We start from the raw sequence: 13562 nt of genomic DNA on the forward strand, positions 1-13562 counted from the left end.
CTGGGCTACCTCACAATTACTCGTATCAGCTGCTCGGGGAATAACATGAAACAACAACAGTCCCTCGGGCAATAACACATCTCACACTGGGTACCCGCGCTCACTGGGGGTGTGAAGACTCTGGAGGGGCTCCTACAGCCCAAGCGCTATATCAAGCTATCTCGTGGCATAATCAAACTGGCCCTTGGCCTCATAACATGCTGCCTCGTGACGTAACAAATCAGGCCCTCGGCTCATAATCATGAATTAGTGCAACACTGCTACGGTACGCAACCCGATCTCATAATATCCTCACAACACAAGCCCTCAGCCTCACTTAGCCAGAAATCTCTCAAGCCACTCGGGCACAGTAAAACATGATGCTCAGCCCAAAATATCATTTAAAAATGTCAAAACGGAGTAAATATGGCTGAGTTATGAAAACAGTAGAATACAACATGACTGAGTACAAATATGAAGTCAAAGTAATGAGGAATAGTAGTAAAAATCCCCTAAGGGTCCCAACATAGTTGACACGAGGCCCAAATATGGCATTCAGCCCAAAACATGATGATACTTTCCAAAAACAATGATATCAAACAGTTTTCATCAAATACGCGGTTTAACAGTCATATGAGACGGACTAAGTCACAATCCCCAACGGTGCACGACCCCATGCTCGTCATCTAGCGTGTGCATCACCTTAAAGTAGCACAACGATGTGAAATCTAGGATTTCATACCCTCTTGACACCATTTACAATCATTACTTACCTCTATCCGGTCCAAACTCTAGCCCGTGATGCATTTGCCTCTCGAATCGGCCCCCGGATGCACCAAATCTAACCAAAAACAGATTTATACCATCAAAATATGCTAAGGAAACAAAGCTCACTTGAAAATAATTAATTTACATAAATAAATGCCGAAATTGGCCAAACCCGACCCCCGGGCCCACATCTTGGATCCCGATAAAAATCACAAAACTAGAATGCTTAGACTCTCACGAGTTCATACATATCAAATACATCAAAATCCGACCACAAATGGCCCCTCAAATCCTCAAATTCCAAGCCCTAACCCTCGAATTTTAAGCTTTGGATTCCATAAATTTCATGTTAAATTAGGTAGAAATCACAATAGGATTAAGTATTAAGTCCATAAATCTTACCTCCAAGTGTTTTCCATTAATTTCCTCTTCAATATCCCTCAAGAAGCTCCAAAACCGAGTAAAAAATGGTGAACTATGGCCAAAAATCACGAAAGTGGCCTTTAAAACATTATGCCCAGTGATTCGCATTCCATCTTCGCGAATGCGGTCAATGCCTCGCATTCGTGAAGCACAAAATCCGTTGACCACTAAATCTTTCTTCGTGAATGCGTGACTCCCATCGTGAACGCGAGGCCAACCTTCCTGCCTCACACCATATCCCTTCGCGAACGTGAAGGCCAAATGTCTGCAACACCAACAACAGTTTTTCTGCAACTTTTCCAACAAGAATTTGAACCGTTCAACTATCCGAAACTCACCCGAGGCCCTCGGGACCTCAACCAAATATGCCAGCGTATCCCATAACCTCATTCAAACTTGTTCCAACCTTTAGAATGCTCAAAACAACATCAAAATACCAAATTGACATCAGATTCAAGCCTAAGAAATTCCAAAAACTTCCAAATTCTGCTTTCGATCAAAATGTCTAGCAAACCTCGTCCGAATGACCTGAAATTTTGTACACACGTCATAAATGACACAACAGATCTACTTCAACTTCCGGAATTCCATTACGACCCCTGTACCAAAATCTCACCTATAGACCGGAAAATGCCAAAATTCCAATTTCTCCAATTCAAGCCTAAGTCTACTCCGGACCTCCAAAACACATTCAGATCAGGCTCCTAAATCCCAAATCAACTCTCGAAGCTATCCGATTGGAATTCACATCTGAGCCCTTTTTCATACAAGTCAACATCCGATTGACTTGTCCAACCTAAGCTTACTCAAAAGAGACTAAGTGTCTCAGTCCTTTCCAACACCTCTCCGAACCCGAACCAACCCGATAACACATAATACAGCTAAACCCGACAATAAGAAGTAGAAGTGGGGGAAACGGAGCGGTAACTCATGAAACGACCGGCCGGGTCATTACAATACCCCTATAGTCTATTCAGTCCCAGTAGCTTATGTGGAAAGAGCATTGTTACAGATTGATTTGAGCTTGGTTCGAGGTAAATGGCTTGCCTAACCTTGTGGGGGGGAACTCCCCTAAGAATTTGGTACTATTTTTGATATTTGAGCATCGTGTACGTAAGGTGACGAGTACGTACATAGGCTAATTGTTGTAAAATTCCAATTTTTGCTAAGTAATAACTTGTGTCCTTCTTATTTGAGTTATATCAGCATGTGTAGTACTTGGTTAGATTAGAATACCCTGTCTACTTGCCTTAATTATTTAGCTGAACTCCGTGCAGCATGTTTAGTGAATATCTTATTTTTCCTTGACTTTTACTTAGCCTTATTGTAGCTATTTCCAGTTTTAGCTGTCAATTCTATTGTTTAAGTTGTGTATTTACTTTTGGGACTACAAAATGATATTTTGGGAGATCCCACTGCCTATTCACTTTTTCGCAAATATTAGGCTTACCTAGTTGTAGAGACTACGTGTCATCACGACGTTATATGGAGGGAAATTGGGTCATGACAGAAATGGATGTTCAGGAGGCAAAAATGCCCGATGACCCATGTAGCACATCTTACGACTATGCTTGAGATATTGAGAGCATTTGCTACAATTATAAGTGGGGCATGCAAATTTTCTTTGTTCTCCATCCAGATAGCATTGCTAGTGCAAAAAAATCACTAATAGTCCACATTAACGTTGCACGCATTTGAAACATCTAGTTGGATTCGACATCAAATGTTTCTACACTGAATTCCCATAGTTCCTTCAATTCAGCAATTAGTAGTTATAGATACACGTCTATATCATTTCCTAGAGATGAAGGACCTGGGATGATCATTGATAACAATATATACTCTGGCTTCATACAAATTCAAGGCGATAGATTATAGTTCATTAACATAACAGGCCACGTGCTATGGGAAATGCTCATTGTTCGAAACGGGTTGAAACCATCACTTGAAAGACCCAATCTAATATTGCGAGGGTCGCTAGAGAACTCAGGGTGCAAGGAGTTGAATTCCTTCCAAGAATCACCATCAACAGGATGTCTTATATTTCCATCATTCAATCGTTCAGTGGCATGCCATCTCATAGCTACAGCTATTTCGGGACACATGAATATCCTCTGAAGCTAAGGCTTTAATGGAAAGTACCTTCAAACCTTTGCAGGGGTTTTAGGCTTTTTATTAGTCAAGATATTAACAACATTCTTCCATCTAGAAGACCCACACAGAACAAGTATCTATATTTAGATTTTCATTCCAAAATAACATGCAATCATTAGGACATGCATGCATTTTTTCATAATGAAGACCCAAATATATTATCATGCTTGTTTCCTTGTAGAAAGACTCGGGTAGCTGAACAAATGGAATGCCTGTTTTAACAATTCCAACAAGTCTATAAATGCCACATTACTCATCCCATGAGTGCATTTAAACAAGTTCAACCGAATCATAAAACCTAATTTGGAGAAATTATCACACCCTGGATGTAATTCTTCTTTCCCCTTTTCTACTCATTTAAAGAATTTTTTGCATCTTCCAATGGTCCATCCCTCACTCCATTATGTCTCAAATCATCCTCGACATTTCGAAATGTATCATGAAGTAATCCATCAATATCGTCACACATGTCAAAACCTTCATCATTACTGCTTGGGCATGGAGTCATTCTCGAGGAGAATCCTTCCCTATCGAAAATTCATTTGTTGTATCCATGAATAAAATCATTAACAATCAAGTGATCTTCCACCATATTCTTATGATACCAAAAACAATTAGCGCACTCTTTACAAAGGTATAATATTTGATTTGCTTGGGAAGCTCGTTCAAATGTTTTATCAAGAAATTTATTCACTCCTTGTATGTACTCATCAGTTGACCTTCGAAGGTCCATCCACCTTTTAACTCCATTATCCATTAAATTAGTTTTATCCTATATGACACCAAAACAACTAGTATAAAAATTATTTATATACTCTTAATAAAAAGAATCAGATAATAAGAAAGATACAGAAAAGCCACTTATTGTCAAAATTATATGGATTTCATTGTTGTAAAATTTAACAGTCACCAAAACCATCACATAAATAGCTACGTAAGGCAAATCTCATGGTTTCATATAACACTAAATCTCGTGGTAATTTTTTTTAATAAATATTTTATTTTAGCAAATTGTTCCCATAAATAACCCTCTGTAAGTCCATCAACTAACATTATTTTGGTGGGAGGCCATTTTTAATATGAACCAAGAATTGGCCTCCCAGACGGCCAAAAGGAGCTTTTCATTGTTTTACACTCGTTAAAAATAATGGGGTTAAAGTTTTTCTAAACTATATAAGAAATGCCAAAAACTAGTGTATCACTAGTTATATTTTTATAACATTGAGATGAAGTTGTGATTTTTCAGCAATATTACCACCAAAAAAAGCATCGAAATGATTTTTCAGAATAACGAACAAGATGGCGAATATCTAACATCAAACAGAAATCACAATGGGTTTATCTTGGTTTCTGACACAAAAACAAAATGAAATCACAAAATGTATAATTCAAACAACAAACAAAAGTAAAATTATTAGTTTATCGGCAATATTACAAAAGAAAAAAAGAAGGAACATCGAAACGATTTTCCAGAATAACAAACAAGACAACCAACATCGAACATCGATAACAAACATCGAACAACGGAAATATCATGATTTCTAATACGAATTAAAAATTCACCAACAAAACCCCCAATTTTAAAAATTAGAAATCATAAAAATTATCATATAAAACAGACAAAGAACATAAGTAAAATGATGGGTGTATGAGAAATATTACCAGAGAAAGAAAACCGGCAAAGTAGCAAAACAATTTTTTAGCGAAGCAATTTTCAGCGAACCATCGAAATTCTATATAAACACCAAACAGGGAGAAACACTGACAGCCAACATTGGATTTTGTCTTTCATTAGCCGAAGTGGATGTCCTTCGCCAGAATCAGTCTTCCTTCACCGGAATCGGTCTTCCTTGGTCGAAGTAGGCAGTAGATTTTGGTCGATTTTTTATTCTAGGTTAAAGTTTAAAAGAGGGGTGAGTTTCTAACGAGAGAGACGGAAGATTTCATAGGAGTGTGTCTTTTAAAATGTAAAATATAAATTAGAAGTAGTTATTAAAATGCTTGTAGGGCCTTACATTTTAATTTTTTAATAAATATATGTAGGAGGAAAAGAAATGCATGAAAAATAAACCGTTCCAATACACTCTTATTTTACCAAATCGTTCCCACAAATAACCCTACTATATCGCCTTAGAAACCGTCTCCATAGCGCTACTTATGGTAATTGTATTCTGCAGACTAGATATGCGGTCGTAAAATGCACCGCAGAATTTTTCTTCGAAAATCTTTGTGCTGGATATGCGAGGGATTATGCGGGCCGCAAAAATATTATGCGGTCGCATATTGGACCGTAAAACGACCCTCCAAAATAGACCATAACACAACGATGTAACACAATTATGGAGACAACACCGGCTACAACGTTATAAATATTATACTACCCAAAGAAACATCCTTAACATGAAGTTGTACAGGTGAAACATAATTCATAGAAGATAAACTCTTTGCAGATTTCATAGAACATAGCCACCTTAAATACATAGTCATTTAAACAAATGGGGGTACTTCCTGTGGCCTCCTCATCCTCACAAGTGGCCTCTTATAATTGCCGGTTTTGCCATAACACTTTCACAGATGCAATTTCCCTATTTCTCAGCTTTCAGACTTGCCTATCAAGAATGACAGCTGGAATATCTTCATAAGTCAATTCCTCAGTAACCTCTATAGTCTCAACCATAACAATAATCGACAGATCTCCAACCATCTTCTTCAACATGGATACATGAAACACCGGGTGCACTAAAGACATTTCAGGAGGTAGTTCTAACCTATAAGCCACCTGACCAATCCTCTGAATTATTTTGTACGGTCTGATATACCTTGGACTCAATTTTCTTTTCTTACCAATCCGAATTATACCCTTCATGGGGGAAACCTTTAAGAATACACAATCATCTTATTTGAAATCCAAATCCCTACGACGAACATCCAAATAGGACTTCAAACGACTCTGAGCAATTTTCAACCGCTCCTTAATGATCATAACCTTCTCCATCGCTTGATGCACGAGGTTTGGTCCTATGAACTCTGCTTCCACAGTCCCGAACCACCCAATAGGAGATCTATACCTCCTACCATATAGAGCCTTGAATCGTGCTATCTGAATGTTAGCATGATAACTATTATTGTAGACAAATTCTATGAGCAGCAAATAATAATCCCAGCTACCCTTAAAGTCAAGAACACAAGTGCGCAATATATCCTTAAACGTTTGAATAGGACGCTCTACCTGCCTGTCGGTCTGTAGATGGAAGTCCATATTGATCATCTCTCATTTCCACATTGGAATCTCAATGTTTTGTGCCAACCCATCGGGCCTTTGGTGTTCGGCCTTATATCTTTCCACAAAGTCCGCTACATTCCTCTTATATCGTTCCACCAGTAGACTTCCTTAAGGTCATGATACATTTTTGTAGAGCCTGTGCACACGGAATATCTAGATGTGTGAGCCTCGATCATGATTCTCCCCCGGAGCCCATCCATATTTGGAACACATAGTTGCGCTTGGTACTTAGGGTAGCATCAACCATGCCAAGAGAAAAAGACATGGTATTATGTTTATGAATTCCTTCCTTCAACTGTACCAATAACAATCCTCAACACCTAAGTCTACCTTGGCATCACGAAACCCCTGTTGTAATTGTTGTGAGAGCAAGTTATCATAAATTGTTCTTTTCATGATGCGTTTTATGTTGGAACAACTTATCGGTTGAATAGTTATTGTTTTTCCTTAAATCATTTCATTGGTATATGATCATATTTGGTTGACCTTTTTAATCCAGAATTGGAGCGATAGTGACTTCTTGTGCGAGTCATGCCTTCCACGTGATTAGTTATGTTACTCTAATGTGCCAATATGTGCCTCACTTATTACTTGGTAAATTGAATGTTAATGTGAATTTACTTGTGTTATGTCATTATCTCATATTCTGTTGAGTTGTTGGTAACTTAACGATTTTAAATAAAAGAATTATTAACATATCTTATTCTATGTGTCTCTTAAGATAGAAATCTTTATCTCACTCGGTGCTTTACTATTTTTAAATGGTTATCACATTTTTACTTTAATTGAGTTCTCAAATTTTACTCATCACACTATTGATCTTTGCTTTACTTAAAGTTATTATCACATTTTATTTTTAACAAATTCTATATTTAATTCGTTAATTTAACAGATATTTTACTTTGTTTAGATATGCTATTTTTACTTTATCTTATTAATTTCCATACTAAACCCATCAGATACACTATTTGTACAACCTGTCCTTTATTATACTTTATTTGAATCCTAAAATAAATTTATTATCTCATTTGACGCATCACTTTATTCAGGATTGTTATTATAATTTATTGTGTTTAAATATATCTCTCGATCATCTTAATTGATATTGATACGGATGCGATGTACATGGTAGTATGAGGGTTTTGCTATGCGAATGATATTATTATTGTAGGCATGAGGTTCCATACGTGAAAGATTTGAAAATTATGGATCATGATTTGTGATTTCGAGGAGTGGTGCCTTAGGGTAAATGTTGTTGCAAGTTCATGCGTTGAGAACGATTTGATTAATTAAGTTATTATCTGTTTTACTTATTGAGTGTATTCATATCCCATCGTTGTTCTGATTATGATGGTGTTCTATTACCTGTCTACTTCTTGCTGGCATTTGAGTATCCATTATCTTCGTCGTTGGTTGCAAATTATAATCCTTCCGTAGTTTGTACTACATTGATGTTCTTTTCATTGTTAGTTTTATGCCATATCTTGCATATGTTTCTATGTCTAGTAGGTGTCTTGACCTGTCCTCATCACTACTCTACCGAGGTTAGTCTTGACACTTACTGGGTACCCTTGTGGTATAATCATACTACGCTTCTATAAATTTTTGTGCAGATCCAGGTACTTTTGATTATATAGTTGAGAGTTGTATCTGTGAAGCTGGAGAATTCAAGGTATACTTGCTTGAAATCGCATGCCCCGGAGTCACCTTCAATTATTTTCCCATTACTGTTTATTCTTTTATCATAAAATGATGTATTAGTGGTTTTAGTATATTTCTATAGATCTTATGACTCAGTTTCACCAGATTTTATGAATGTTGTATTTTGATTTGTATTGGAGTTATTATAAGACTTATTAGCTTTATTTCTTAATTGTAATAGTTATTTCTATAATATTTCCTTGTTGATTAGGCTTACATAATCTTATAGACTAGGTGACATCACGACATCCTAAGGTGAGAAAGTGGAATCTTGATAAGTTAGTAACAGAGCTCAAGGTTCATAAGTGCTACGAGTCATAAGCAGGTTTAATAGAATCTTGCAGATCGGTACGGAGACGTCTGCACTTATCTTCGAGAGGCTATGAAACTATTAGGATATTCACAATCTTCTCTTCCTCTATCTACCCCAGCCTCGGTTCGGTCGGTCATGGGGCTTCCCTTTGCCAAGAATTGAGAGAAGATATTTCGCTTTTACTCAGTACACAGATTCGGATTAGTCAAAATAGAACTAGACAGATCAAGGTGCGAAAGGCAAGCATCAAATCCAATCCTTTTAAAAGAGAACCTGAATTTCCTTCCTTGTCGTGCGACACTGATTCAGCTTGAAGCATACATCTTATATTCCTTTACATCCACTCGTACATGATGATGTGCACTCGGTATTAGCTATGCTTCAATGGATCAGAATGTTGTGAATGGGCTACGAGAGGGCCATAGATGCTTGATCATTGTCTTGAGGTATTGTCCAGACTGCGAATGTGGACGTGTTGGTATATCTTTAGTTTTTCAGGTGTGGTATGCAACGGGTTCTTACATCTGATTTGTGTTGTACGAGCTTGTGAAGGCTGGTATTGTGGATCATCGAATGTTGTGTCCTATGGCTTCGCGCCAAGTCGGGGAGTTTACGATCGACAATCACATTGCATGGGCAAGTGTTATATCAACTTTGGGTTGGGGTATATATGCGGTATATCTGTATTACTGCTAAATTGACATTTCAATATTAGAAAAGTTAGAGAAGCATCTTCAGATTAACAGAAAGTCTCTTTAGAGTGGGTATCTCGGTTGCAACATTATTGTGTGCTTCAGAGGAAATACAACAGTTATTGATACCCAATTTTTCCCTTACATATTTCAAACATGCATATATACTTTCAAAATAGTGCATAAGCATCATCAAGTATTTTTCTAATTTTTCCATAGTTTTAAAAAAAATTAATCAATTTATTCCCATATTTTATTGCATAAATAATCATTAATTGCATTAAAATTATTTTTATGATGATTTAATCATCTAAATTCAGCATTTATCCCAACATAGTGTTTAAATATTTTTAGTGCATTTTTATAATTGCATTTGCCTTTTTTAGGCTAAATTGCACATCTTTGCAATAATACTCCATATTAATGTATAATTATATTATTTATGCAAAAAATGATCTTTAATATTTTAAAAATGTTAAACAACCATTTCAAATCATTTTAGTGCACAAAAGAATATTTTGGGTATTCATTTATTAGTTTTATAAATTATTTATTTGTTAAAATTGGGTATTTAAAATCTGGCCCCATTTTTATTTAAATTCGAACCTAGAATTACCCAAACCAACCCAATTTACCTAGCCCAATTACTCTAAACCCACACCAAACAGCCCCTTACTAAACCCGGTCGGTACCCGCCTAGCCAACCCGACCCAGTCTCTTCTAAAAATCCCGGCCGTTGATCTTTAAGATTAACGGCTCACATTTAACCCCGCCCTTTTAATTACCCAAATCCCTAACCCTAACCTATTTCTCATCACTCGCCGCCCCTAAATGCTCTCTACTCCTCTCCTCTCTTCTGTCAAACCCTAGCGTCGTCACCCCCAAATCTCTACTATTCTAGCTCAAACATGGAATCAATGCATGATTTACTTACCTATTTTGTGTTACTCTATCATTATACACTCGTCTATGGCATTAATTAGATTTTTGCCCTATTTTTGTCAAGAACTACCTCAATAACGGGTAGATTTACTCTGATTCTGTGAAGATCTGGACGATCTTTCGTCCATATACATGTTTTATTGAAGGATTCTTGCATCTCTTGTCCGATTCAAAACATCAATCTCAACTAGGGTTTGAGACCTTTCCTTGTTATTTACTGATTTCTGATTGATACTCTTTCCTTTCTTTTATTTGACTAATATTTTCCTTATTTCTATTTCATCTACCGTGTTTCCTTTACTTTTACCTTATTTTGCCCTAAATCTGATTGTTAATCGATTCTTATGTGATATTTTCCTCATTCCCTGATGTATCCCCTATATTCTAAGTGTTACTCGCATAATTACATGTCGTTATTCTGTGTTAATATATTGAACTCTTTGTTGATGTATTATTTGTCGTAAAGAATTATATCATAATTGATTATATGTTTAATACTTACCTGTTTCATGTTTATACTATACTACTATATAAACCCCTCCCCTTTTCCCTTTAGGATAGATAGACGAAATCAATATACTCTCACTGAAAAACTTAAGTTTTGGCTATATGATCTCTTTGTTATCCCGTTCTATCTCTGGTTTGGTCGGCTAAAAGCCAAGGCCAAACTTTCTGGGTTCTCAAATATTTTGGTGTTATTCTTGATTTTCTTGCCTAACTGGTGAGTTACTATACCTTTGCCATCTTAGTTTTATGCATTTGTGACTTGTGTTTATGATCCAACATGTTTAAAGTCTATTTCTGAGCATGATTCTGTCAATTTCATGTTTATATGAGTCTCCTTAGTCCTCTAATTAATACTGTTAGTTCTGAGGTTATTTGTTTTAAATAATATGAATCCTTTGAGGTTTTAGCTTAATACCTTTAAATTTTCTTCATGTATGCAGTTTTGTTAATTCTACACTTGCCTTGAATCTCTAGTAATCTCTTAGAGTAATACTAGAATACTTGTTAGTTCACCCATCCTGAATCTTTTTAAGTTTGTCCTGATATGTTGATCAGTGCTAAGCCCCTATTCTGTCACTCATGTACCCTGATAACCTGTCGTTTAGCATGTCTTTAATTCATATGATTGTTTAGCTCTAGGTTAACTAGTTCATGTTTTCATACCATGTCTGAATACTGATTGGGAGAAAACATAACTTATCCTAAAATGTTAGCATGCAAACTTAGCCTAATTAGACCTTTCAGGCTTTAATTGATCAAGTACCATGCATCTGTGCATAAACAATTTTGCAAATCTTGCCAATTTGTCTTACTGCAGTTATGCCTATATATATTGTATGTTTTAGAACTCTGTTATGATCGCTTTTTCCTAAAATCAAATCTGTTTTAAAATCTATCCTTTACTATTTCCTCTTTTTATATGATGTTACTTTTTAAACTCTTATTCTTACGTCCTTTAAGTTCAATCCCTCACATCCCCAGTGTGAGCACTGCTCGGGGTCCATGTGAGACTCTTGTGAATTCTGACACACTGGGGTTTGGTTTCTAATCTCCTTTGAACTGTTTCTAAGTATTTGTTCTTTAGTGTGAGCATTACCCTGGGTTCTTGAAGCCCTTGGAAACTTTGACACACTAGAGATATGGGTTCTGTGTGCTATGGGTGAATCATTCACCACTGATTATTGTGTACCTGCGAAAGTAAGCATTGCAGCTGCTATGGTTTGAAGGCTTGGGTTGCCCAAGTGTATTTGGGCTTGTTGTAGGCTCTCTATAGTTTATTTCATCATTATTATATAATTCATTCACTAATCTGGTATGCGATAATTTTCTAACACAATTCTAGGGTATTTAGTTGTCATGACCCAAACCGATGGGCCGCGACGGGTACCCGATAGCTTACTCAACCGAGTGCCAATGTAACGTATCTTTTATATCATTCTATCATATGTAAATGAACCAGAGTAAAGCATGAGAGAATACCAACTTATACATATAAAGTACGGGCTTATAAAACCAAAATAACCCCTCGTGTATTGAACATAGGCCGACAAAGCCATACGATCTTTTACGTACATAACATCTGTCTACAAGCCTCTAAGAATACATAATTTTCATAAAGGTCGGGATAGAGTCCCGCCATACCAAACAATACACGTCTAAATCATACTAACCAAACAATCAACTCCAAAGCAAATGGAGCACACCAACATCTTCCGCTGAGTTGATAGCCTATTTGGAGGGAACTCGACGTGTCTATCGGGACCTGCGGGCATGAAACGTCGCGTCCCCAGGCAAAAGGGACATTAGTACGAATAATGTACCGAGTATGTAAGGCACATAAATAAGTACATAACAGACATGGAAAAAATATAGAGTAAATGACTCAACCTATAAGTCTGGATAACTCTGTAAATCATGAAATACTTATAGTTTCATGCATATGCATATGAATGTCATGTCGTGCATAGGTACATATATTCATAACATGATCAAGCCTCTGAGGGCATCCCATCATATCATCTCGGCCAATGTGGGCAAATCATCAACGTATACCAGCTGATCAGGTGGTGATACATATATAACACCGCTACCTTTTCCCATATCCCATATACATATATAAACAGATATACGCGTATATAACGCCGTTTGAGTCATAGGTAAATGCACATGTAAATGAATGCAATGCATGAGAAGTACGTTAATAAAACTTCTCAGAACATCATAAGACCATTATACCTTTGATTAATATCATGAAATAAATTTTTTTTAACTTACGTATTTTTCTGAGACCTATGAACAGAAGATGTAATAATAAGACACATGGGAATTTAAGAGCATATTCACCTCTAATACTTCTATGAATAGAGTTATTTATGAAAGTTGTGCGTTTGCTCGTTTCGTTTGTATCATTTGGATCATGCCAAAAAGAAAGAAGGGATAGCCTTAACATACCTGCATGATATCTTCCTTATTACTCAACTAAGCTTGACACAATGTCTTGCATCTACAACAAGTGAAATGATATTGTCGTTAACATATAATGTCATACCATCGTATTTGGCTAGTCATATGGCTTAAGAAAAATCGGGTAGAACCTCCCCTATTTTTAATACATCCCAAAGATCACAAAGGGTCATCAACAGCCCAACAACAACAACAACTATAACAAACAATAGCAACAACAACAATGCAATCCAATATGAGTTTCTCTGATTATCATAACAATCATATTGAACGGCAAGCTCGTTTTTACTCATAACAAGATATGAATTGAATCCAACTCTTATTTAATAAATTAGTT

At 36.4% G+C, this 13562-nt stretch overlaps 1 protein-coding gene and 1 long non-coding RNA gene across 2 annotated transcripts; both read right to left on the bottom strand.

The window, feature by feature from the left end:
* Positions 1–480: 480 nt before the first annotated feature.
* LOC138886883 (uncharacterized) lies at positions 481–5301 on the bottom strand. The gene is made up of 2 exons (XR_011405823.1): positions 4987–5301; positions 481–820 (listed from the first exon to the last, which is right to left on the bottom strand). It is a non-coding gene; the product is annotated as an uncharacterized lncRNA (long non-coding RNA).
* A 919-nt stretch (positions 5302–6220) lies between these two features.
* On the bottom strand, positions 6221–6583 carry LOC138887614 (uncharacterized). Its single transcript, XM_070169380.1, has one exon. The coding sequence runs from the start codon at positions 6581–6583 to the stop codon at positions 6221–6223; it is 363 nt and encodes a 120-aa protein (XP_070025481.1).
* Between the last annotated feature and the right edge of the window lie 6979 nt (positions 6584–13562).

Source organism: Nicotiana sylvestris, chromosome 3 (assembly GCF_000393655.2).
Source record: "Nicotiana sylvestris chromosome 3, ASM39365v2, whole genome shotgun sequence".
Classification (NCBI taxonomy): Eukaryota; Viridiplantae; Streptophyta; class Magnoliopsida; order Solanales; family Solanaceae; genus Nicotiana; species Nicotiana sylvestris.